We start from the raw sequence: 27,921 nt of genomic DNA, 5'->3' as shown, positions 1-27,921 counted from the left end.
CACTTGTTGTTTTTGAACACACTTGAGAAACTGCTTAAAAAACCCCAAAACAAACAAAAAAAAAAATCAAAACACCAAGTAGTACAGAAATTCCTGTACAAGAGAATATTAGGGTTCTGCAGAAGTGTTACAGTTTATTCCTTTAAGGCATTTCATGAGGAACATTTTAATGACACGTAAACAATTTTATTCCTTTAAGATCATTTGTTACTTAGGTACCATATGATGCATGATTTCCACATTTGAGCAGAAACTGTCATTCAACAGAAGACACAAGAACTTGTGTAAGCAATCAATGTCTCAGGATTGCAGTAATTAACTGCAAGACATCTTTTAATAAGTATGTGCATTTTAGAGTTTTCAGCCTCTTCCCCAAACACTGAACCCTTTTCTGAAGAAGTGTTCAGGAAAGAGAAAAAGGAGGGTAAGAAGTTAAAAAATACAATAGGTCTTTTTCTGCATGCAAAGAAATTTTGTATATAATTCACTTCTAATTCTCTTAGAATGTTTCTTTCAGCCTCCTTTTTTATTATTTAAAGGGGGAAAATATGCATACGTTATTTAACTGATTTCTTTTAGTGTTTAGTACAGTGTTTAAATTCTCTACTGAGTAATACAACAGCACAGGCAAGAGAATTTACACGTGAGAGAGAAATTTCATCATCATATTAATATAGTCCTTCAATCCCATAAAGCTGCCAACTACAGTTTCGAGTCTTCTGATTGAACACCTGCCATCAGGGACAGGATCAAGACCACTGTTTCGTGTAGGCTACAAAGAAGTGATTACTTTTGGTCATTACCAACAGGTCTGTATTAAATTACATGATCTGGAAGTAAAAGCTGCTGCATTCAGTTACTAACTTGCTAAGCCACTCACAGTCTTCAAAGAGACTCAAACTCATACTGAAAGTGAATTAAATACAGTGTAATCACTAATACTGCGTAATGTCTACGGAGAGATTAAAGGCCTAACACAGATCAATTCCAGACAGGTAAAATAAACAGCTAGAACACCAAAAAGAAAACAAAAAACTTATTCCTTCCAAAAAGTAGTAAGCACTGCCATTTACAAATAGTAGTGTTTATGTTAAAATAGAGAAGGGTACCTAAAAAGAAAGAGCCTTGGCAACCAAATCCAAACGGCATGAGTGTAAATCAAAGCAAAACAAGAATTACTACTCCAGAAACGTGCAAGATGTTTACCTTGTATCAATTACTATTTAAAACGGTGGTTAAAAGAGCTATTACAAAACTGAAGTGGGAAAAGGCTAAGAACTGCTATTCTGCATTAATATACAGTGTGTTTATGACAGCATTTTCCAATAGACAATACAAGTGTTTTTACACCACTCCAATATTTGTAAAAAGTATATTTCATGTGTACACTTAAAAAAATCACATTGTTCAATCTGAGTCAAATTAGCCATAATGAAGTCTAATTTTGCTTATGACAGATGTCAACCGTAAGATGTTAAACAATTACGCTAAAAATACAGCTTGCAAGCTGGAGCTGCACATGTTCAAACAGTTTCATAAACATTAAAAAAAAATCCCAAACTATGATATGTATTTATTTTCTGAAGTCAGTCTTCATAATTCTTGTCCCTACAGGACAAAGAAAAAATTTTCCAGTTAAGACATATGCTTCTTTAAGTTCTACTTGAAGGAGGGGAAAAGTGTTCTCAATTTTTCAATAGACTTTTTTCCCTTAGGGCTCAACTGTCACTTAAGCATCACAAGAGCAAATTGAAATGTAAAACTGATTAGCTATACACAATGGAATTGGTCACAAAGGGATTTAAAAAAAAAGTTAAACCATAAGATCCATTCTCCATATAGCTCACAGTATCCACACTGGAAGTTTCTCTAGAATTAGAATAAGTTCGCTAAAAATATGGCTGAAGATAGAATTTCAGCACTATGAAACAGATGAGATGGGATTAAGAGGAGAACCCATTTGTGTAAGTACTTTATCCAGCCACTGGAGGGGCCCATGAAGATGAATTTCTATCCAGCATGGGGTGCTCGTGACATCTTGTCGGTGATATTCAGCTCCCCAGCCCTATAAAAATGAACAAAATGTTATCCATCAAGTTGACAACATGCTTGTCTTTCAAAATAACTGCACTAACAAGAAGCAGGAAATCATCTTTTAAGATACGTATCTGAAGCTAACTCACAATCTAGCAACAGTTCTTATCTAAAGAAAAAAACTGAGGTAGGGAAGGAGCGGCAGGGAGGCTGCACCTGGAAGCCTGAATCAAGTCTTGTCTGCTACAGACTTGGAGCAACTACACAAGCTCCTCTGCGGAACGCACTGCTGACTTGAGAATGACTCCTGGCTATGGCCACAATTCTCTTCTGTTTCTCCCTCCTGCTCCCTATCCTCCACACTCTCAAACTGAGCAGTATTTATCATAATTGACAAAACAAACAAGACATCTTTTGGACAAGATGCAGAAAAAAACAACCTGGAAGGTCTAAGTCTAGACTCCATGCTAAATCTGAAATGGAATCTTGATTAAACAACATTGAGAAAACACTACTGTGAGAATAACAGCACAGTTTGACTTTATAAATTCAAATCATGCCTTTTTTCCATAATAAATTTTTTAAAAGCAATATTAATATCTTTGAAGGAGTTGCAATTTTTTCTGCAATCACTTATGCTCCTCTCCACTCACATTCTTTTTAGTGGTCTTGTAGTTTACTTTGTTCCTTCAAATTTAGAGCATGAGCTCAAATCTCCTTTAATAAAATTATAGCAACCACAATGATTAAACCCCTGTCCCGAATACTGAAGTAACTAAATACATAGCCAATATTCAATACAGCAATCTGTGCTTTTCCTTTCTTGCACTGATTTTCCTCTCTCCACATTAACCATTTTCAACATACTTATCATTGATAAGAACCACATCAGGTCAGAACAGCTTTGCTACAGTGCTAATGTACGCTGCTGAACACCCAAATCCACAATCAATTTAAATGCCCCCAAAAATAATTTGTTTACCTTTACAAAACTCATTCGAATGGTACACATTTTTGTCAGCTCATATACTGCTTCAAATCCATGGTTGACAGACTGAGCTAAAAGCTGAGCAAACTCCTGATTGTTAAAAATTTTCAGACTGCATCCACTAGGAATCTTGCATACAGTTGTTGGATGAAAGCCATGGTGGTAGTTGCAGTTCCTGCTCTGTACAAATATGCTGCTATCACTTAAACACTCAGCATAGACTTCTCCACCAACATAGTAGAGATGAACTCCTTGAAAACAAAGATAAAAATGTTTCAAATTACTTTTTTTTTCCCCAAAAAAATATACTACTTCATACAATCCCCTTGTAATCAGAGATAGCAAAGTGAATTTCCTGTTTGAAGAGCTTTTCAGAAAAGCTCTTTTGCCAACACTACGACATACCTTCTCATTGCAAAATACAGCAGGCTTCATTATACAGCAGCCACTAGATGTCCTTCTCTCATCAATTACAGAATAGAATGAAAAAAAACTAATTCCACACGTCGACAGTTATTTCAAACTATTTTCCTAGAAACCTAATGTGGATTTTAAAACTCCAGTTTTATAAAACTGATAGCTTCTGCCTATGGCTATTCCAACAGAAATAAAAGTGTCCTGGGAGAAGAGGTAGTGACAGACATGAATGAGAAAGTATATCTACAGTCTGCTCTGATTTTCAATGTATTTTATCAAGCAAAAGGAGAGGTAAGTCCACTTACTTCCACAATTTAAATACCATCAGGCTTTACAGACCTTAAAAATCAACAAAGCCCCTAGATTTATCACACCTGCCTGGATTCAGCTATGTATGTAAGTGCTTCCCTCCCTTTACGTTCTGAAGCCCATATAACACTATTGCTGACTAAAAATTTATATATAAAAGCTGCTGATCCTTTCAGCATCCAAACACAGATTCTCACTGCTACTTCAGTTGAGATACTCACCTTCCTTCTCCCAGATCTTCTCCCTTTCCCCCACCCAACACTGTTATGGTTGGGATACAGTTCAGTTTAAGTCTTCCTTGCAATAAATACCCTGAGAATCCACTGCAGACTATCCCGTGATTTGCCAGATGAGGCTGCAGCAAGTCAACAGATGCAAGTTAATCTTTCAGACAGCAGCAACTGTTGTGAACATTGCTAGAGCCACTTGGGACTAAGGTAGGATGAAGGTTACACAGAGGAACCATTGGCTTCATCAACTATAAGCAGCTATCAGAAAATCTGGGGTGGGCAAGAATGCATTTTCACAACACAACCCTATTCATTTAAAAAGACAGAGACTACCACTTGCTAGCTAAGTTCTTTTGGGGAAAGACCGTCCCAGAGATCTCTGAAGAGGGCAGATGGGTAATGCAACAGTCTGAGAAGAACATAGATACTTCAAAAATAATCCAAGGCACAATTAGAAGTCACTTATACTTGCAACGCAACACTTCTACAGAAAAAAGCTTAGCAAATAGGATTGGGTAGTTTTAGGGAGGCAAAAACCCTAGACCTTCCAAACAAAAGCCATAAACAAATAGTATTTTCTTTCAAAACAATCTTAGTTGTTCTCAGAACTGTTACCATAAAGCAAAATTTTAGTTTAATAATTAAGAATCTGACAAACCACCTGCACACCAGAAACCAGTTGTTCCCCTTTATAACATTAAATTTTCTCAGACAACAGCATTGCAGAGCCAAGTTTCCAACAAATACTTTAATATAACTCGTGGTCTCCAGATTATCTGTAAAATTTTGCCATATTTATAGTAGTTTCTAATTAAAAGACTGTTAAGGGACAGGATGGGTCTTGAAGATATATTACAAGCAACAGTGACTTTCATCAAACAAAACTCAAGACCAAGTGTACCAAATGATCTTGGGTATTAAAAAGGCCTCTAGATATGTGCAACAGGAACAGGGTTCTCTTCTCAGGACTGACTTAGTTACAAAAAAGGAGATATCCAGAAAAGGAGTACTACATTTTAAGATAACCGAAGCACATTCCATCAAAGATGAAAACTGTGCGTCTATACGTGCTATCAGCCAAACAGTATGGGAAAACCAGAAGATCTTGCAAAACCTGCTGTCTCCAGGAATCCCTCCCACACACATACACACCCCATGGATTCACTCAGACAAATGAGCCCTTGCAGTTTTGCATTAGCACTTCAAAGTCCTGCTTCCAACTCATGAAAGATATTTGAACATACTGTAGACAGCAGCGTAATACCTTGCATGAACAATAAAATTAAAAAAAAAAAAAAATCTTTGCTACACTGTAAAGTGGTATGAAGAATTTGATTTAAGAGCAGATATAATATAGACTATCCAAAGTCCTGCAATATGTTTCTTGGTGCTGAAACATGAAATTCTACATACAGATTATCATTAATGATAACAAACAAGCCCCTATGACAATATAGTTTGGTAAGGAAAAGGTAATATTTAATTTTTTAAATTAGTGCTGAAGAAATATGTATGCAATTCCTAGACTAATTAGAATCAAACTATGCCTAAGTTGCCTTCACATACTGGAGAGGTAGATAATATGTCACAGATTACTTCTACTATTCTTATCTGAGAATAATCATTGTTGCAGCATACAGAAGGTGAAATAAAACCACGGACTTAGCTTCTTAATCATGCGTAACACAGCTAAGTTTTACCTTTTCCAATATGTCGTCTAGTGTTCTCAATAGTTGAGTTGCGATTAACATTTGAGAGCAAACCTAAGCAGAACCTGTTTTTATTATTGGAGGGATCTGTAAACCCATCTACTAAGACACTTGTAGAAGATGCATGAAAAGCCTCCCCAACACGATTATTTAGTTCGTAATACACAATCGAACACCAGTGTTTGGGTTCTTCATAGGCAACAGGCTGAACATCTGAAAATAAGCAAAATGGAAACACCAGTTTATATAAATGTTAAAACATTAAATCTAGAACAGTAAAGCAGGCCTTCCAAAACATCAACAAATAACTAAAAGCTTAGTCAACAGTTATGATGGGCAAGAACAGTCCTGATTAAGATTTTAATGATTTCTATTTTCATGCATTTTAGCTAGTGCTTTGATTTTATAATTATATTCCTATTTTAAGGCTGATTTAAACAAACAAAAACTTACACAAAAAACCATAGATGACTGTGATATAAGGTGAAACATGATTCTTCTGTCCACTTTTTAAAAAAAAACTGTTTTAATTTATATTTTGGGACCCAATTTTCAGAGTCTTTGTGCACATACAATACCAACTGCAGGCAAAGGTAGCAGAAAAGACTAATTCTGAGAAATGAAAAAAGTTCAACTTGTTGCAAGCCATACTATGCACCTGAGGCTTTAAAAGCAGGAGATGCAAATAAGCAAGGCAAGTTTTATTTCTCAATTCTTTCTGTTACAGCCCCAGTTTGCCTTGGAGGACTGCTTCCACTTACCACCAAGGTTTACTGCACCATTTGAAGTTATTCGTTCAATTTAGTCATGAGTTGTAAGAAGCCAAACTATGGTAATTTTACACTATACTATACAACTTACCTCTGGTAGATATATTTGGCATAATTTGAGGGATCATCGTATTGCTTGTGTCCATAGATTGAGAATTATCCTGTCCCATCTGATCATCAGGAGGCATATATGCAGGAGGTGGAGTATCAGCTACAAACATGAAAAAATAAGAATAAACCAGAAGAAGAAACCTCAACAATTTAGAATATTTATTTATTCATTCTACAGTTGTAAACACACGACAATACTCTCGAACAAGAGATGTTAAAATATTTGGACTCATTTTCAAAGTAACCTGAAGACAACCCAGCCAGCTGTCTTTACAGTAACCTCCTTCAACAGTTGGATTCTTACCTATGGGACTAATAACGAGATTGGACACTTGAGGAAAACTAAGAGATGGGCGTTTTTCTTTTTGCTCTTTTTTCTTTAACAACTGCACTCTTGCAGCTGGGCAAGATGACTCCCACCTTTTTTCCCCACACAAACATTAGCTTTCTTGCCTACCCTCTTCTCCACTTTCAAAAAGAAAGAAGTAGTAGAAGAAATAACTTTATTTGCTGTAGCGTAACAAAGGCCTAAACCAGTTATTTTTTGCTGCTTCTGTAGGATGAGTTCATTATAAAAGCAAGGATCTCTACATTCTTCCATTCAGCACAGTAGTCAGTGCACCAACACACTATTATCCCCTATTTCAGAAATTCCCTCCAGATACCATTAATGCATCTGTCCCAGTGGTCACAGTCCTTATCCAAGAGGGATACCCTACCGGATACCCCCACTCTTTCTGCAGCACTGGGCAGTCAGAAAGAACAAAGATGAGGCCATTGAGCTACTGGAAAAATAAATTCTTTAATCTGTTAACTTCTTGGCTTTATAAACCACACCAATAACCAGACAGACTCAATAAGGCTTCTTTCCTTTGCCCCGAGAAATTGTTGGTTTTTCCCTATTTTCACCCAAATCAGTTCAGTTCCTGTCAAAAATTTGCTCTATTTTTTTCCAGTTAAATACCACATGTAAGTGTCTATTTAGAGAAAGACATCAATGAACTTCTTGCTCAGCCTCTTACATCTGCTTTCTTTTCATTGCTAGATATTCTTCTGAAGTATGCATCAGTTATTCTGCACTGAAGCTGTGCAAAATAACTCACCACTACAGTATCCGTGACAAAAGAACATTTGGAAAAATAAAACTATAACAATTAACTCTGACTAGTGACAAAACTAGGAAGAAAAGCCCCTAAAATGCAAAGAGAACAAGTATCACAAATTCCTGAGGTAATAAGTCACAACAGCACGTGACATTTCAATTATTTTTATTAAGCTGACATTTAGGCTGTACTTACCCGGTAGCTGAAATGGACTAGATGGTCCAGAGCTAGCTGGGGAGCTTGGGTAAGTGCTGCTGGCTGGAGAAGGTGGATAGGGACTGTTTGGCGAAATGGAAAATGGAGTGCTGTTGGGTTGCTGGAAAGAATCTGGAAATGTCGCGTTGTGTGGCATATGTGGTTCATTGTGGCTTAGGTTCCTGAACTGAACTAGTAGACTGTGCTGTGGATTGAATTCACTATGTCTAGGCACTAACACTGGAGGTAGAACTGAAAAAAAAAAAAACAAACAAAAAACAGGGAAACTTAGATTAAAAACTAAGATAGAAGGAAAGAGATACAAATAATATGCTCATCATGAAAATTTCAAGACTAGCTGAAGTGGAAAGAGGAGTAAGGCATTCATCTGTCATGCCTTTACGCCATCTTCTCTTCTTTTTTTTTACATTACACTTCATGGAAGACTCAAACTTTACTCCTACAAAAATCAGAGCAGAAACACACTTCTATTTCATGCAACTGGAAGCAGACTTTAAAAAAAACCACCAAACCAAAACAGTCCACCTGTGGCACGTACCAAAGTACTGATTTAGAAGCGCAAAACTCACTGTATGTGTATACTATCAAATCAGTAAAAATGGAAATACAGTCTATATTACTATAGTCAAACTATATAGTTAAATATAGTCCTTTTCACTGAAGACAAAACCTGTACTACAATATACAACTACTGCTAAGCTGGAGTTTTAACTTTTAAATTCAAGAGTGCCGGAGCCTGGAATTCAAGCGCTACAGTAGAGCACTTGAGCACTATAGCTGGTTGCAGTAGAGTTACAACTATTTTGTGGAACAACAGAAGCAACTTTTCACTATACTTTCCAAAGCAACATAATTCATCTCTCCCACTAATAACCACGATCCTCCTCACCTTCTCTCATGGCAACATGCCTTAACAGCAGACTTGCTACCTGACATAAATTTGGTACGTACCTTGCGCTAACTGATCATTGCTCTTGGTTCTGTTCAGCTCTGCCGCCTGCTAATGGGAAATCAAGTGGGGAACATTGCACCCCAGAATTTTTTTTTAATCTCCTCAATTCATGTCACTCACTGATGAAATATTAAGCCGCTGGAAGAAGGCTACCAACCTCCTTGCGAGGACTGAGGTTTTTAAACAAGTTTCTCAAAGAAATTGAAATCTTTTGATTACTACTTTCCTATTTTCTTATAAAAGAGGACTTTGCCACTACCTTTAAGGGCAGTATGCTCAAGAGATCTGTGGGAAAAGTGTGATTTACCACAAAGAAAAACAGCTAGTACCGAATGGACAACACACCTCTCCAAAACCCCACCAGAAAAGTACACTTTGAACATTCCTCTTCCAAACTCCCCCATACACCAAATGTAATTTGTTATACAGTACTGGAGGAGGAGGAGGGAGTGAACAAGGGTGGTTCCTGGAGATTCTGTTCAGGTTTTAGACAGCCCTGTTCAAACATACCTGGGCTCTCCACCCTCTTATAGTGGTATGGATTGATGCAGACTTCCTTCTGTTTAGATCCAAAAGGAAATTCACAAATATCCAATGGCTTCAGCTCATGATGGCTTTGTAGATCAGGCCAACGCCAAACACGACAGTAAATTACATGGGGAAGGCCTTTTCTGTGAGAAACTTGAAGTCGTCCATCTAAAGAGCGGGGGATAGTGACGCACTTGCTGGGCTGTCCTGGACTGCTCAAGGCTTTCTCCAGTTCTTCCATAGCACCTTTTTTCTTTTTCAGCTTTTTTACCAAAGCATCAACAGCTTTTTCTGCCCATTTTTCCTCTTCATCTCCTTGTTTCCAGCCCAACAGACGCTTTACAGCTGGGCTAGTAAAGGAGAACAAACTGGCCATTGACGTCATTTGACACAAGTCTTCAAAAAGTTTGTTGGGTTTTGTCTGTTGAGGTTTTTTTGTTTATTTGTTTTTTCAAATAAATGTCGGTGTATACCAAAAGCAGTTATTGCCACTGATCAGCTGTATTATTTCTTGGAGGCTTACAAATGAAGAGATGTCAGTGATGAAGTCTTCACATCAAAAATAATGATTGATTCCTCCAATTTAGTTCTATTAAAAAGATAAGTTAACAAGTAATTAGTAAACAAGTAAAGAACATGGTAAAAGAAAAAGGCAGATATTAAAAGAATGCTTGTTTCAACCCTAGCCGTTGCACCTGATTTTGTTTCAAAACAAAATCCCAGAAGTACTAGGACCTCACCTCAAAGCTAAATAAAGTGAGATGTGATCAGAGTCCCCAGTTCTTGCATGACTGATTAGTGGGAAAAAGGACAGTCAAGGGACCAAAGGGACAGCATGGTTTCTGTTAGCGATGTTCCTTAAATCCATGAGTTTCCTTCAGAAGACAGGCTTGGGGAATATGCTTTAAAACTTGTATTACATCCCTGTCACAGTGCTTCACCAGAAGACTTAAACTTGCTATGAAGAAACACGGAAGAGGCACAGTGGAACCAGTGGTTCCACAGCCAGTACCACATAGAAGTACTCAGCTTCTCAAACGGATCTTTATTTCCAAAAGAAGAAAATATTTAGGCATCTACTTGTTCTTGAGCTCTAGTTAGGTACCCCATGTTTTTGGGGGAGAATTAAAAAAAAAAAAAGAGGAAGAAACTGTAGACAACTAAAAGAAAAACAATTAAAAGAAAAACCCAATAAAACCCTCAAACCAATCCCTCCCCAGCCACTCAAAGGTGGTCAACCGTTTCAGCTGTGGCTATTTTTTATGCTGCACTTCCTTATATCTTTTAAGAAGCATATTTGAAGCACTGGATATTTTTAGCCTTTGGCAAAAAAAAAAAAAAAAAAATTGTTCTTTTCCCCAGAAAAAGACGGGAGGGGAAAGGCATGGCAGAGTAAGTACTAGAAATGTGACCTTTACTACAAACTGCCTCAGAAAGGAGAGGAGCAAAACAACACTGTGCAGCTCAAACTGCGCTCATGAATGGTGGTGCTTCCTACCGCTCACCAGCTCTAATGCAAATCCTACCCCCCCAATTTAAGGAGTAACGATGACAAGAGGAAATGATGTGCTGTGGCAACGAACTGATAAGAACTTGTAAAATCCCTTGTGAATACTAAATAAGCAAGTATAGACAATGAGCAGCTGGCAAAAAGCAAGAGCAGAGCTAAGAGAAAGGATGTCAATAACAAAAGATGCTTCCTCTCTTGCTACAGAGACTGCCAAACAACATTGTCTCTCAACTTTTGATAAACCATGGTGAATTAGAACACCTAACATACCCCGAGACACCAAATCTGCACATAAGAGAAGGGGGGGGGGGGGGTTTGAGGGGGGGGGAAGCAAGATTAAAGTACTTCTGTGCTGCTTCTCTTTAATCAAGCGGATCTTTTTTCCTCCCATCTTTGATTAAAGTCATCTGATAAGGCTTTTCTAAGTGTCTAGGTACATTTACAAGCTTACTCAGACACATGGATGGGTACTTTCCTATAACAGAACCACGTATTAAGCATCATCAGCCAAAGATACAGCAAAGATCCCTAGACAAAGCATTTATAATGTCCCACATGTAATCACCCTAGATTTTTTTTAGTGGGGAGGTAGAAGGTGAGGAAAGTAGGGAACAGACCCAAGGACACTTGGCTACAATGAAGAGTAAGATTAAAAAATTATAAACACCCTTTACAGGAAAAAAGCCATTTATTTCATACAGTAGCTTAATCCCATTGGTACTTCTTTGACTATTCAGCTTTGTTTCAATAATATGGAAAAAAATGGGAAAAGCAAAACAAACAGAAAAACTGTCTGAAGATCTTTCTTCCTAAGCTCTCATAAAAAACAAAATGAAAAAAAGAAATTAAAAGAACAAAAGTCTCTCACTGCTTCAATAAGCCCTTAGAAGAGGGTATTGCAAAAAGAAAAGAAGAAAACCAATTATGTATCACCTTATTTCTTCAGAAATAAGGACGTCTGCACTTTAAGTATAAATTTCGTTCCCTAGAACTATTACACATGAGAACCTTTGCACCCTTCAAAGTAACAGGAAATACATAAAGGGAGATAAACTTGGCCAAGAACACAGACTAAATTTATTCTTTTACTGAGGATAAAAGTTTAGTGTTCTAAAAAGTAAAAGCTGTTTACAGTTGCAATTAACTTACTTCCAAGCCTTGTGTACATTCAATAGCTGTAAGATACCAGCAGTTGCTCACACCCCTAAGAAAGGAAATGAACGCACCTAGAATCTCAGACCAGCGAGAAGACAATTAAAAAGTTCTATTTCTGTTTCTCGGCTATGCTTTCAAAGAACCTTAAGAATCATCACGGCAGAACACACACTAGAAATTCCTATAGTTAAGTAGCGCTCAGAAGAGATTTCAGGAAACGCCTCTTGGCTGTTGCCACTCTGATCTATTCCATTACAGCTGTCCCATCTATATTATGCAATCAAGTTTACAGATCTACGATTCTATTCTATGATCATGTATAATCCTTTTTTTTTTTTTTCGTATTTAGAACACAGTAACATGCAGCAACTAGGAATGAAATTTTACTGGTTGTATATCATTTCAACATGATTTACCCACAAGTATGCTCATGGAATAAACAAGCTAACTAAAAGCACAGAAAGCTGGAACAGTTCTAGCAAAATGATGCTTTGCAGTAACTAGTATTTGTAGGGCAAGTGTCAAGAGAATTTTGATAAATGACCCTGTCCTATAAACTATGATTTCAGAAATAATCTGCTTGGACTAAATAACATAATTAGCTCTAAAAACTTTACATTAGTCTGAATACCCATCAACAAAAGCAAAACCTAGTAGAACAAGTATTCCAGAAGCATCATAACAGATTTGATCAAAACTGTTTCAACTTCTTTAAAAAAAAAAAAGTTTCTACATACATGCTTGTACTATAACCACTGAAAACCGAGACTGTTGAAGTTCAAAACTTCAATAGCATTTACTGTAAATCCATTCTGGCCACCCATGAGGCTTTCAAGACTCTTCTGCTGAAGTGTATTTTTACCTGTTCAAGAACAGCAACGGCGAAAAAGAAACCCTGCAACAAACTGATAGGCTTTGAAAGGTACAAATGACACCAAATTTATCTCATTATAGGCCTTTCGGAAGTTCATTCTGGAAGGCAAAAATACCGCAGGTTTATAGCTTTTGCTTTTTCTTAAGAAAACAAGGTAGTATTAAAAAGCTTCATGAATTATTTGTAGACTAAAATTATTCCCTTCTTTGGAGCTATTTCAAGGTCACAAAGCAGGAGGTTCAGGCATTTATGTACAAACCAAACATTTTCATGTAGAAACTGCAACTCTTGTAGGGTTTTAGAATTTCTGAATGAATGGCATAAATCACATTTAGAACATTTACTTGCATTTGATGTCATTTCAGCATCTAATTTTTGAAAGGTTTCTAAGTAATCATGACATCTGCTAGGAACAGCTTCACCAGATCATCTATATTTACAATCAATTTCTTCCGAGGCTTTAAAAGTGCATGTTATGAGCTGTGATTGCAGTACAAGAGTGCATCACTAAGATTTGAGCACAGAAACAAATGCCTTAAAGAGCTGCATTTTCATTCATAGCGGTGCACCTCTAGGCACAGCTGGTAACAACTTTCATGGGCAAAAAAGCTTTCTTAAATTTCCTTAAGAGGCAGAGGGTCTATTATGCATTACCTTCTTTTATTAAATAACTTTTCAACTGAGCTACAAGAGAACATCAGCCAAAAAGCATGTTATTACATTTAAAAAAAAACAGTTATAAACACTCTTTAAAGAGCAAGTGTAACACATTGTATGGGGTAGCATGAGGGGGCTCTTAATGGGTGAATATAAAAGGAAGTAATCACTGTATCAAAATTAGACTTTGGGCCATGCATTATTTATACATTTAAAGTTCTTGTTAATGACTACAGCAAATGGAAGGAAACTAGTTGTGTGAACAGGTCCATTGTTTGAACTCCTCCTTAATACCCTCATCGAGCCAGCTAGATATAAACAAAGTTGGTTAACAGCTGAACTTACAAATTACATTTCATTTGTGAAGATGGGAGAAAGACTCTTTCATCTACCATCACAAATACTAAGCAACTCAACTACCTTTTAGTTCCTCTTCTGAGATTTTCTTAGCCTATTATATTAAACTGGCAAGTTTAGCAGATTAATTTGATTTGCTATCAAGGAATCTTCTTCTGGCTAAAAAGACCTGAGCGGGACTCATAGCAGGACAGATCAATACAAAGTTACATACCGTGCGTTTATTTTAATGAGATACACTTTTTATGTAACGTATTCTGACATCGATTCCAAACTAATTTCCCACCTGCAAAATCTAAATTTGTAGTACCTTTAACCAAGCAACCCATCACCCCAGGCAGGATGGCAATGAATGATGCTTTTCACAAGCGTAAGAATAAAATGGGTAACAACTACACGATCCTCATCCTTTCCTACTGCCAATCCTAAGCTTGTATTGCAAATGTACAAGCACTATTCTTTTCCTGCTTAATTTACTTGTTTGCAAATTAAGAAGGCTTCCTGTAACATCATACCCAATCTGAAACAAGGAACTTCACTGCTCATGATTAGAAGCTGCTTTGAGACTCAATTTCATAATATAAACAAACCACCACTTATAACTAGCTACACAATTGGTAGTTCATTAGAGCTGCTTCAGACTCGCAGTTGAAACTGTTTTTCAGTCAGCTCTTGCGCGTAACTTTATTGCCTCTTCAAACTCAGAAACACTCAAATATTTTGACTCCATACCCATGTTAACACATTACCCACTCACACAGAAAGCTCAGAAACTCACAGTATATTATGCTATATTCAATTATCAATATTTTCTCTTAAAACTACCTAGAACTACAGCCTCGCACATCAATTTCACCTGGTTTTATTAAGGTCCTTCTTTCCTTATAAATTTCCTGACAGGAATTGTGCAGGATTGTCCTTGGCCTTTATTATCATTTTCACAAGTCTAAATCTTACATTGTAGCCTAGCACAGGGTCCCATGCAATGGCATTCATTACAGCCTTTTCTTGAGGACAAGTATAGAAGAAACATTGGCTCCATAGTTTTTCCATGCACATCAAGGATAAAATAAATCCTGAAGTTACACAGTGGTTAAAGAATTTGGGCAATAAACTTGAAGGGCCTACATATTCCCTACCATTGCCATAGCCTTTCAACAAAAAAAAATGTCTTTTAATTATCCTGTGCAACATCTTACTCGAAGATGATCATCAACGATTTAACTCATCTTTTTTTCTCCTCCTCCCCTTAAGGGTAAGTAAAGATGAAAGGAGATTTTATGAACGATATCAAAAAGGAACTTGTAGTGTTTTCATCAGAACTGGGCTTGCATATCCAAACACACATCCAGTTGACCAAAACCTATGATAAATGCTTTTATACTAGCACTAGATTTCTTTGCTTCAAACATGCCTTGTAAGGCAATATATTCTAACTAATAATACATGTAAACAAGAACAGAAAAGAATTGTCTGGTATCTTCAAAAATTTTACTAACCATGACTGCTCTCCAAACAAAAAATGTATTGACAAATTCAGACATGGCTTTCTCACACAATATTTGTCCTTTTCATTTCCACATCTGTACATCATCTAACACAGCTTAAAAAAAACCCTGAAGCATATAACTCTGTCAGCCGAGAAGTATTTAACTAGCACTCTCTTAAAAGAAACATAACAAAAATCTCTGAGGCCAAGTGCAAGCAGCAAGTAATGCATTGTACATGGAAGAACTAGTATCATAAAAGCCATACAGCTCAGATTGCAAAAGCGATGCTTCTGTTTTTTTCCTAAAGTCTTCTCAAAAATCACTGTTAAAAAAAATAATACAAGTGATAATGATTTATATCACAAAAGAGGTCCAGTCAGAAAGAGTTCACTAACAGAGCTCCACTGCATTTCAAAAGCACCCTCATTTCCAACTGATGTCAAGAAAACCTCAGAAAAAGCGTAACCAAAGAACAGAAAGTTTTGAACTTGTTCTGCATCATGGCAAAACTTGAATTTAACTGTGATACAGGGGAGGGGTGAGGGAGGGAGAAAACCCAAAAACTTCTCAAGCCTAAAAAAGTTTGTATATATTTCTTAAGGGATCCACTTAAAACACAAAAATCCAATGCTCACATGGCCCTGGTCTCTACAACTACTCTAATTACTGAGCAATTAGCTTTTGTAGAAGTTCTCAAAAACTACAAATTCCATCTTAGAACTAAAATCTCTCTCCCTTAAGTGTTTTGTCAGAACCGTGCATTTTCTCACACTTCTGTTTCAGCTAATTGGCACTTTCCAACAGAAGCATTATGCTGAAAAATGCCATCATCAACAGTAGTCAGCACATCTGAAAGTCAGCCCTGAAACTGCCTCATGTTTTTAAGGTTATTTAAGATCTACTCTAACCACAGCAGATAACTACAAGTTCGCATCCATTTCTTAATTAACATTACATACAAGAGCATCACTAAATTTCATTAAACATGAAAACAAAAGCCTATGCCTCCACTGGTAGGTTGCTGGAGATGGACAGGCAAGTGGGTGATTAGGAATGACCTCAGTACTACTCCTGGAATAAAAAAAAAAATCGGGAAAATAAAGGACATCTTATACTTTTCACAAACCCTAAAGTATGTTAAAAAATTAACAAGCTGGACAAAACCTTCCAAAAATTTAGATGCTCATATGCAAGACCTTCATTAAAAAGTAAGATCCTAAATACTGCCACTAAGTATGTGAATTGGCAACAAGAAGTGTAACCTGAAAGCAGGGACTGTACAGACTTTCATAAAGCTTTAGAAGAGGAGAAGAAAAATAAAGATGTATATGTGTGTGCGTGTCTACACTTCCACTCCAACTGAACTGCCTTAAGACTGTGACAAGTTTACAAAAGCTACAGGATTTGGAGGGAACACTGACAATAGTAATTCAGCAAGCTTTTTTTCCCCTTCCACAGAATGAATGAATGGCAAAGTATTCTAAATTTGTCAGTTTGTGACATCCACTGACCCAGAATTCAGAGACACTACCTCATAGTTGGTGGATCAGTAGCAGCGATTCTGACAAAGATCCTCTGTCAAGGATGACAGTCCTGGCAGGCTCAACCTTGGTGGTAGGTCAGGAGGGATACAGACTTGGCAGGCGGCATTCTGCACCTTGCCAACCCACACTGGTCAAGCACGCTGAAGTGCCAGCCAAACTTTTCTACGTGGTCACAGGAACACGGCTAAAAAGGCTTCCAGAAAACAGTGCAGGAACTTGCACTGCAACTAATGATAACTTCAGAAGACTTAAATTACTGTTCAACTTGCTTTAATGAGTTATCAACTTTAGCCATGAAATATCTGAAGTATTCTCAGCTCACACGAGAACAAACCTTTTAATTCTGAGCATGAGCTGCTCTCCTTACCTGTTGCTATGAAAATATAATCTAAAGATCTTTAAAGAAGAAACATTAACACATGAAAATTAATTTCAGCAAATCTACCATAAACATTAGAAGAAACTTGCATTTTAATCAACATGCAAAATTTAACTGGCAGGGAAGGAAGAAATAGGGACTTGCATAGAATTGCCACAGCAGTATTTCTGCAGATATGTAATTCAGCCAAGAGCAACAAGAGTTTTTAGAGTTTTCTTTAGAGAACTATAAAGAAAACATGGAGGACATTTTTTCTGAAATTATAAGTGTCCTCTGGAATATTAAAGATCACAACATAGTTCGCAAAGACCATTCGAATAAACCCAAAAATATATGCTGCAGTTAATAGAGCATGAGCACTCCATCTTGAGAGACAGAATCAGCTTGGATAATATTCCGTCACCAGGAAAACTCTGCATAGATCACACAACTCAAGGTGCAAGATTAAAAATCTGACAAGAACTGAGATCTTCAAGCCATCTAACCAGAACCAAGTAGTACAGGGTCCACAATTACAGTTCCTTCAGGTTCCATCAGAGGTTAAAACTCCAAACCTCAAACAAAAAAAAAACACCACAGCTGTATGCAGCATCATAGCAGCAAGCCCTTTTGTTGTGATCTTTTGTCATCAAGAGAAAGAAATGCAGAGGAAGCCCCTCTTTCTCCTTTCCCATTTCTCATTCCCATCATGACTGTCCATCTTGGGCTTCCACTAGGAAAGTTTTCTTTAAAAAAAAAAAAAAAAAAAGAAAATTCCTTCCTCGAGTGTATTTTCTTCACATTTGAAAGGAAAAGAAAGGTTTGAAAAAGGCGGGTACCCCAATAAGCACATGGTTTGTTGGGATTTTGTTTTGTTTTGCAAAAATAAGTGCCATTAAGCACTTAGCAGCAATTTCAAGGCCAAGTGAACAAAATTTTAACATCAGAGGTAAGAGTAAACCACTATCAAACGGTAGGGATTAAGACATTAAATTCAACAGCACCCTACACAGACAGAGCACTCTCAAAAGTTACAACACACTAATTATGAAACATCTTCAATTAAGCTATTTGCTGCTTCTATTAACTTCCACTACCACCAGCTGCCAACTTCATAAAGTATTACAGCTTTTGATGAGCACGGGCACATGACTGCGATAGTGTGTTTGCACCTTCTTTTTTTCCCCCCCTTCTCTTCAAATTCTCTGATTCCTAACTTCCATAACTGAGAATAACTGAGATATGCAATGAACAATGCTCATTTCAGTTTTCCGTATTTCAAAGCCATCCACGGAAGGTAAGTTATCTGAAATTAACAAAGGAATGAGAACTAGCAAGAGATTTCACCTAAAACCATCACATACTGACGATCTAATTTCCCATGACAAGACAAAACTTAGAGGCTGATGCAAATTTTTACAGTTACTCCTTGGAGGTTTTGTTAAAGCAGAGAGCCCAAGTCATTCACCAAGTAAAATCTCTACAGATTCCACCAAAAGATTCAACAACTGTTACTGAACCTACTCAATAATATATTCAACAACTACTGCTGAATCAGTTCTTCCCTGCCTCATTTTACTAAGAAATACCTTTATTTAATTAGCTCAAAGTCACACCAGAAACTACACAACTGGAACAGAGTACAGATCACTTGATTCCCAGTCTTCTGCTTTTAACCGCAAGACCATATTTCCTCTATTAAGTTTACAACCCGCAGAAAACAAAAATTGCCATTCTAAATCACTTAAGCGGTCCATCTGTTGTCAGGCAGCTGTCAGTGCTGGATGCACGCAAGAAAGGCCAAGGTGGACAAGCGTGTGTGCCCTAACATCGCCTCCGCGGGAAAGCGCCTCTTTACCGACAGATCTGAAACATGTGGGTTTGTTACTCTCCCCTTCGGTTTGGTCAGGCCTTACACCGCTTAAGAGCGGAGTTCCTCGTCTTAAAAAAAAACAAAACCAAAAAACCCCAAGAAACGAAAAACACCGAGCCCCTTATTAGCATTGCAACAGTTTGCTCCTACAGTTGCGCACACAGACTTATTTTTCTCAGCACGAAGCGTGTTCTGCAGCCCGGCAGCGCGGTCCCGCGCTCCCCTTCCCCTTCCCGGGGCTGCTCCTTCCCCCGCACGCCGGCCCCCGGCCCCCTCCCCCGCACGCCGCCGCCCGCGCCCCCGGCAGCCCCCGGGACGACCCGAAGCCCGTCACCGCCGGGCCCGCGGAGGCCTCGGCCCCTCTAACTTTCCGAAAGGGCCCGTTTCCCTCCCGCCCCGGGAACCCGAACCGCAGCGCCCCGACGCCGCTCGGCGCGCTCCCCTCCGGCCCGCCGCCCCCGACACCCCTGACCGTCCCCGTCCGTCCCCCCCCCTCCGGGCCGCCCCGACCCACCCGGCACGGAGCGAGGCGGCCTCCCCGCCGCGGCGGCGGAGGCAGGGGCGGGTGTCCGTTAGGCTGGAGGCGCCGGCTGGGCCGCGGCCGCCCGCTCGCAACAAAACTTTATTGGGAGCCCGCGGAGGGGACAGCGGCGCGGCGGCGCCGGCGGGGCCAGCGCCGGGACCCGGATGTGCGCGAGGGGCGGGAGGGGGGGAGCGCGCGGGCGGGATCCTGCGCGCCGCGCATGCGCCTGGCCGGCGGGAGGAAGCGGACGCGGCGGGAAGGCCCGGGCCGGGCCGCGCCGAGGGGCCGCGTCGGAAGGGGCGTGCGGGAGTCAAACCCCGTACCCGCGAAAGAAAGTGAAATAAATAAAAAAGCCAGATGCTCGGCTTTGTTGTCGAACAAGTAATTTACCCCAAGACGCAGGAATAAACAAGGTTCCTCAAGCTGAGCGCGGTCCCACAGTGACCCCTCCCGAGGGCTGCCTCCGCCGGGGCCTACCGGGGGCCCTAATGGCAGCCGGTGGGCGAAGGCCAGGCTGCGATGCCCAGCGCGCTGCTGGGGCCGAGGTCCAGCACTGTCCGCCGGCCGGTGGTGCGTGCTGGCTTGCCAGTGGCCGGCGCCAGCCTTGGCCCTCGCACTTCGGCTGGTTTTGTGGCACTGGTTGGGTTTTAGCCGCAGTGCTGAGGTGCAGCTGAGGCCCTTCAGATGGCTGCACCTCGTAGTACATTACTAAAACTACGTGGTAAACCTTACAGCTATGTTAGGAATGACTCTAGAAAGGACTGTACAGATGAGGATTTTCATACTGTATATAATGCCAGCATGGGACAAGCGCCTGCTTGTCGCACAATTCCCTGCTTTTCTCACAATTGCCCTCATAGCATTAAATGGAAATGACCGCTGTTTTCCTCAAAGCTATTTTTTGAACAGCACAGAAGAAAGTTTCAGAGAGGTACCAGGCCAAAACCACCTCCAACATGCCACACCACCAGCTGACCTTGGTTAAGCATACTGCAGGCATAATTGTTTCTGTCATTTTTAACTACATAAATTGATTGATATGAGGGTAAATTAAAGAAGAATGGTGTTCCACACCATGACTTGATGTTAGAATGTGCTCATCTTTTAAATTGCCCTCAATAGACTTTTGGAACTACATTTCCACTAGATCTGAAGAATGCGCTTACTTCCACTGAAATCAATAATAAAATCAGTTGTCCATTCAAAGGCCTCTCATTGTAGGGAAGGACTGACAAAGTCTTGTTTCCCTTACAGAAGACAAGATACCTTAAAGCAGCGCGCAGAAGGCTGAACCACATCCAGCTCTGCTCTTCACTTGGTTCACGAGCAGGTGGAACTGCTCACCGCAGAGTACTGTTGAGGCCCGAACTATGATGACATTGAGAAATTTAGCTTTATATGGGCAATGGGAATATCCACAATTAGGGGAAAGTATTTCACACTTCAGTCCACAAAGTGATTTTAAGAGGAAACTTTTCCTACAGGAAGATTACTTCATAACCCAAAGGCTGCCTTCCTCAGGGGAGGCCGATCTCAGCCTGTTTCAGACACACTACTGAGCTTAACTGAATCCTAGTCTGATCCACTACAGAAATTCCCACAGACAAAAATATAATGTGGGAACAAATATATGGGGCAAAATCGTAATTTGTACATAAATTTGTATCTCAGTTGTAGGACATGTAACTACAGCATCTTGTAGCAGTTAAAAATCTGACATGCCAATTGTGTCTGGCATGCCAACTGAATCTTGCTATTCCTTTGGGGAAAAAATATTAGAAACAAGCAAATGTAATGAAAAGTGATTTTATATATTCATCTATATGTCTATATACAAAGACATATATAATTAAGCTAAAAAGAAACCGTGTGAAACCCCAAGTTTTATTTGTGTAAATTAAGGGTAAGACATCTACCAAATAGAAAAAAAGAAAAAGCAATGTAAAGTTTGTAGCAACAGGGAAAAAATATGCAGTGAGCCAAACTGAAGTTTCAGTTTCAAATACATTTGAGCTCTGAAGACATTTTCTTCTCGTTCTTGATAATTTTTGATGTAAACAGAAGTTTTAGCACCAGTGTACTCTGATCAGATCTATACAGAGGTCAGTTAATAGCCCAACAGGGTATCTCTACTAAAGTTCATGACAGCGGTGAAGGAGCAAGGCTTTGGTGTAATTTAGTCAAAGAACAGAGCTAACCTTTGGGGACTCCTATGTATCTCTGCACCAGCAATTGTTCTGCTTTGGCCAGGCAGTCCAAAATATGGGACAAAAAAAAAATTGGTCTTTTTCCAAATCTTTTGTGTAACTTAATTAATAAACCAAGTAACAAACAACAAATTGGCAGCAGGCATTTTAGGTGTTGTTCATGTGCCAGCCATCATGTCACTACGAAACAAAATGTTCTCTTATTCAGAAGTTACAAAACAGTTTTATGTTGTCAGATGAAGCTACAACACAGAGCTCTGATGTGCTTCCTCCTGCAGAGGTTTTAGAGTTCCAGTGATGAGGAAAGCTGAAGGTGTGCATGCAAGTGTACGGGAGAGGATGAGGAAAACTCTTTAAGTTTTCTAAAAGTAAGTTTTCCAAGACGTTCTCAGTTTAAAACTACAGGCAAGTTTGACTTGTCTGCTTGCAGCACACCACTCCTCAGAAAGCCGTGATTCTTAAGCACAACATACAGACTGGTTTGGACTCTGGTAATAACGAATATGATCTACCAGCTGAAAAATAGTTTTCCTCTTTTTTTTTTTCCATTTTGTCACAGGCTAATGTTGAATGGTGAAAGACCAAATGTCTAAAGTCAAGTTATCTCCTTCTAGTCAATGGGACAGAGTAACAAACAAAGTAAACGACATTTGCTATCTAATGATTTAAGTCTGTATATCCTTAAGATCACAATAAAATTAACACCACTTACACCACTGTCTACTTCATACATGGTTTGCATTACTTAAATCTCTAGTGCCACACTCCAGTGGGTCCACTCTAATAACATATCAAGTTCAACAGAAGGCTTGCACCAAGTAGACTCAAGGCATCCTGAGCACATGATTTCCAGAAATCATGTGATTTCACGAATTCGTGAATTTGACAACTCATGGAACCATCAATCCTCTTTTAGCATTGGCAAACCTAGATTTTCCAACATATAGAGATGCAGCTGTGATAATCCAAGGAAAAATGGCTAGCTAACTTTCTACTTACCTGAATATTTTAATTATTAATTAATGTTCAGATCCTGCAGAGTCAACTGCACACGTTTATGCATTTGGTCCTGCCTTGTAAAGTCAACTAAAGTACAAGTACCTGTCTCACATTCCTTTGCACACAGTCTAACAGCAATGAAGGGAGAAAGCTGTCTTCTTGTAAACCTATGCTACTGTAGGTGTTTGTGTTGGAGCTAGCTATAACCTTACAGCCTGATCAAAGTACAAAACAATCAACAGAAAAACTGCTGCTGGTTTGTATCAGGCCTTGCATGGTTGAGAAGCAGCCATGAAGTTCAACAAATATCTTAAGTTACGTTATTTTGATTTTCTCTCCAGATTTTGAATATAATCCCTACATTTCTCAATGAGATTTTTGTTTGGTTAGAAATGAATAGTTTGAAAATCAAATAGATTGTTTGAATTATAAGGAAATAGTCTTGAAAAAAGTTGCTTTATTATGAAACTTTGGCCTTCCTGTGACTTCTAAAACGACTGCATTGTTCAACTTAATTCCCTATCAACTTTCTAAATTGCTGGGGGGAAGGGGGAAATTTAAAAAATGAATAAATAAAAAACAAACCAGTTGCCATGTCTCTACCCATATTAAACATTTGCAAAGCCACTATTTTTAACTATGTTTAAAAATTCCTGTAGTGTGAAAGATGGCTTGGATATTTAACCCAAATCTAGCTTAAAAACAGAATTGGGGGAAATGGATAGGATAGCTCAAGAAAGTTCCACTCTCACAGCTGTCAGCTGAGAAGAAATAGGGGAAGGGGGAAATGCTGAGAAAGGAATTTTTTTTTTTTTGGCAGTGAAGAAAGAAACATGCCATCCCTGTTTGAAAAGTTTCAGGGTGGGAAAGGCTAAGGAGGGGCTAACATACTATACATACCTTTACGTATATTTTTGAGGCAGAAAAACAGCGTTATGTTTGAGCAGAGTTCAGCAAGTGGGAAGGGAGGTGGCATTCGCTCTGGCCATTTGGTCCTCTTAACTAACCCCACAAATTCCAGCATGCTGAGAACAAGCACAATAGATGGTAAGTGGCTGCCTCACAACAAGAAGGCAATACAAACATTGTGTACATCGCATCACATATGTAAGAAAATGAAAAAAATATTCAGTGTCTGGAGGAAGTATATTGAAAGTGTTTATCTACAAAGCCCCTGGTGGTGTGGGCTCCTGGGAAGCTACATTCACTGGCTCACAACCTTTGACTGCTAGGATAATGAATTATGTACCCTGTTATTGTTACAGCCACACTTCTGGGTACCTTGCATGACTCAACTCACACAGCAATACAGAGAAAGGGAGAGAAGAATTAGTCTTGTTTCCTGAAGTTACAGATATAAGACATTAACATGAAATTGTAGACCGGGGAGGGAAAGGCAAACCAAAGGTACACTTCCTGGCAAGTTTACAGCTGCAAACTTTTCTTCCTAGACTGGAAGAATAAATGAGGTGAGACACATAACTGAGTACTGGTACATCTATGGAGATGTTAGAAACAAAGACATTATATAAAGGTTTGTAAGTTCAGCGCAACAGTATCTCTTCACTATCTACAGAATAAAAATGTGGATATATTGGGGATGCTATATCCAGCTTGACAGATCTGAGAGTCAACTAAGGTTGCAAAACTGAACACACAATTCAAAAAATAAATGTCTAAAAAACATACAAAAAAGGCAAAATCCTAAAAAAGGGAAAAGGACACTGCGGGAAGAGTAAGATGCATACGAAGTAATGAATAAGAGAAACCTTTGCGTGAGAACCATTGCAAAGTCCACATCAGAGTGTGAACCCTCTTCCATTGACACCTGTGGATAGAGTCTGGTCAGGGCAAAGTACTGCTAAATTGGATCTGCTTCTTGGAATGGGGGGTGGAAACCTTCCCGGAGGAATGAAAAAAATGTCCCAGCTGATTAACACAAAGTAATACAGTGCTCTCACAGAGGAAATGATAAAGAAAAGAATTTTAAATGGCACAATTCTTTGACTATTCCTCCAGTGTTGCTATTTTTCTAGACCATCCCCCAGCTTGCCCTGACCATTGCATCAGCAGTCCAGAAACATGTAGTACTCTCATTCTTATAAATCAATGATTTTCAACTATTTCCAGAACATGACCTCACATTATAAGAACACTTTCTGGAGTCTGACACCCACTGCTAAATTCAGAAGAAAGATAGCCCCTGCCTCCTAAAAGCTGCCTTCAACAACCAGACCAAATACCTGTGGACAACAGAGAAGCTGAACCATAGAAGTGGGATAGAAAAGGTAGTACAGAAAGAGAATGAATCTAACATTATGGTTAACTTCCTTCCACTTACCATGACCACGTGATCACTATGAGCTTTTTTCTTTTATGAAAACTCTGCTCAAAATTAGCCATGAACAAAATTGTGTCCTATTTTCTTAAAGATTTACTCCCTTCCCTACCACTTGTTTAACGTCCTACACTGTTAGCCAAAGGCGGAGCCTCCTGGCTGTATTCTTCAATGTTATCGCCTGCATAGACCCATTTTTTCCTAGGGCTCTTCACTCCCCAGCCCAAGCGCTGCCTTCTGATGCTCCCTTTTGGAAGTGACTGGCATTTGGGTGGGACGCGTTCTCGCTTTGGGACAGTGAGGAGATCTAACATGCAGCCTCACATTCAACATAATCATCTGTTGACACAGTTATGAGCTGGAATTCCATTTCTTGTAGCAATAGTTGGGACCAACATCCACAGTAACTGTGCACCGAAAACTTGTATTTGTGGCTCCATGGCCAAAACCACAGGAAAACTATTTTTAGCACAACGGAGCTCTAAATAGTGGAAGCACTGAAAATTTAGCTCACATCATGGGCCAAATTCTTCTCCTGGTTACACCCACTGTATGGAGAAGCATGAACGTAATAAACAGAAACACTCTGAAACAGAAATCAAAACAAGAGAAACTTTTGCATATGAGTAAAATCAGTATTTTAAACTTTAAATGAAGAAAGGTGCACATCCTCCAGCATTTCCTCTGGAAATAAATAAAAGGAAAGGAAAAAGGAGCAGTTTGAAATAGAAGCGATCTATTACAATAATTGTACCTATTATGGTAAAGGTAATCTCATCCCACTGTATTTGTCTGAACAATACCTATAGCTAAAATCTCTCTCCATTCATTATGCAGATACTTTTGGCTTAGACCAGTAAAAAGGACACTGAGTTTATCTGTAGCTTGAGAGAAGACACAGCAGATGAGTGTAGCCTATGAGTAACAAATCAGGTTTTAATAGCTAGACCTGCACTTAATTACTCACAAGCCAACTTCCTAACAGCAGTTTATCACCTCAGGATTTCACAACACAAAACAGTTAGTGATGGCAATGCAGAGTACTCAAGCTTGCTCAGGTAGGAACCGACAGGACCTGACTTTCTCCTTCTGGGTTTATTTCTGCCAGAGTCCCCAGGTTACAGGACGCTGGGCCTTTACACCTTGTATTTAAATTCTGTGGCACACTTAGGGACACAACTTTTTTTTCCACCCTCATGACCAAATAGTTGGGTTTAATAATTTCCTGTACGGTATCAAGATCTGCATATACAAGCATAATCACAGCTATTATAAAATTAAAGTGCTTTTGGGCATAGTGTAGTGCAGGTTTTGCACAGCATGTTGCAAGCTATTTGCTTCTCTTTGGAAAATTCCCACAGAAATCTTATTTTCCTCTCTTTTTGTTAAGAAAAGAGGGAACTGGATCATTTTCTAAAACAAAAATTAAAACTTTTTGGAGAAGCCAGTAAGATGAGAGAATCACAAAATAGTTAATAATAATAACAATAACAATAACAATAATAATAATAATAATAATAATGTTATTTTTCATTCACTATTTTATCGTTGATGACATTTCTTCCACTCTTTAAGCACTGCCCTATGACATATATTTTAAAAGGAAAAACAGGGAGGAAAATCAAAAGGCAACACATTTTCAATTTTGGTTACTTTTTTGCAAATCTGAAATAAATTTGGATTATTGTTATTGTCTAACCACCTTCATATTTCACACAGTAAAGGAAATATTAAAAAGTTCATAAACATTTTGCTCCAGCTGCTTAGATGGGCCCCATGTAAGGCACTGTCACTAAAATAGTTCACAACCCTAATTACAATTCACCACATCTTGGGAATGACATGTAGGATTCTCAAGGCGCTTTTAGATAATTTTTAGACTCTGCATAGAAGCTCAGCTGTCACGAAGTAGGTTTTATTTTGTAACAGATTTTATCCTTTGGAATGTTATGTTTGGATTGAGCTGAAGATACGGAAAAATACATGCAATATAGTTTGCTTACCCGACTGAAATACAACTCCTGAAACAAAGCTTAAACTTTTTCTCCTTTAATGTTCATATTCCAGCCTGTGCTTGCCTATAGCTATTTAGATTTGGAAGGGGGAGGTAGGAAGAAAAAACTCTCCCTTACTGCATTATTCTGACTCCATGAGTGTAGTCAGAGAGAATTCCTGCTCTCTGTCCAGTAATTAAATAAATATTTAACATTGCAGGATTGAATTGGAATCCCAAAAGTTAACAATAGCCTCTGCTATCGGTGTCGCTATCTCAGGGGTTCTGTTTTCACAGGCGTATATTTAGATCTCGGCCACATCGCCCACTTGCATTACGAATAGTACAAACCTCCCCCCCCCCCCCCTTAAAAAAAAGAAAACAAACAAGAAGCTCAGTAAAATCTGGAAACTTTTATAAAGTGGCGCCATCTCTGCGAATCTCCTTCTCTCTGCTGCAAAACGTACTTCAAGGCTTAACAAATTAAGTGGCAGGCATGCTCTTGTAAAAAAACCCCAAAACAATAACAAAGCTTTACCTTCCAGAAAATTACTGCAGCTCCATTTTCTGACCCTTGATTTTTTCACTAGTTCCCTTCCAAGTGATTGCTATTTCTCTCTCTCTCTCATGCTGGCAGCAGGGCGGCTGGGGAGGAGCCCTGCGCAGAGGGTCCCCA

General features: G+C 39.0%; 1 protein-coding gene across 3 annotated transcripts; it reads right to left on the bottom strand.

The window, feature by feature from the left end:
- SMAD5 (SMAD family member 5) lies at positions 1 to 27,921 on the bottom strand. 3 transcript variants are annotated; one of them, XM_087753958.1, is made up of 8 exons: positions 27,784 to 27,898; positions 23,815 to 23,939; positions 9,350 to 9,956; positions 7,867 to 8,118; positions 6,549 to 6,668; positions 5,679 to 5,900; positions 3,017 to 3,273; positions 1 to 2,065 (listed from the first exon to the last, which is right to left on the bottom strand). In XM_087753958.1, the coding sequence occupies exons 3-8, from the start codon at positions 9,750 to 9,752 to the stop codon at positions 1,922 to 1,924; spliced, it is 1,398 nt and encodes a 465-aa protein (XP_087610084.1). In that variant the 5' UTR covers positions 9,753 to 9,956; positions 23,815 to 23,939; positions 27,784 to 27,898; the 3' UTR covers positions 1 to 1,921. The 3 variants fall into 3 exon arrangements, with proteins under 3 accessions (XP_087610084.1, XP_087610086.1, XP_087610083.1); XM_087753960.1 differs by lacking the exon at positions 23,815 to 23,939 and having other exon boundaries at positions 27,784 to 27,921; XM_087753957.1 differs by lacking the exons at positions 23,815 to 23,939; positions 27,784 to 27,898 and adding an exon at positions 19,700 to 19,881.

This window comes from Nipponia nippon, unplaced genomic scaffold, assembly GCF_047370975.1.
Source record: "Nipponia nippon isolate SJK-2023a ecotype South Korea unplaced genomic scaffold, ASM4737097v1 scaffold_17, whole genome shotgun sequence".
NCBI lineage: Eukaryota > Metazoa > Chordata > Aves > Pelecaniformes > Threskiornithidae > Nipponia > Nipponia nippon.
The sequence above is the reverse complement of the archived record's forward strand: the minus strand, read 5'-3'. Positions and strand labels throughout refer to the sequence as shown.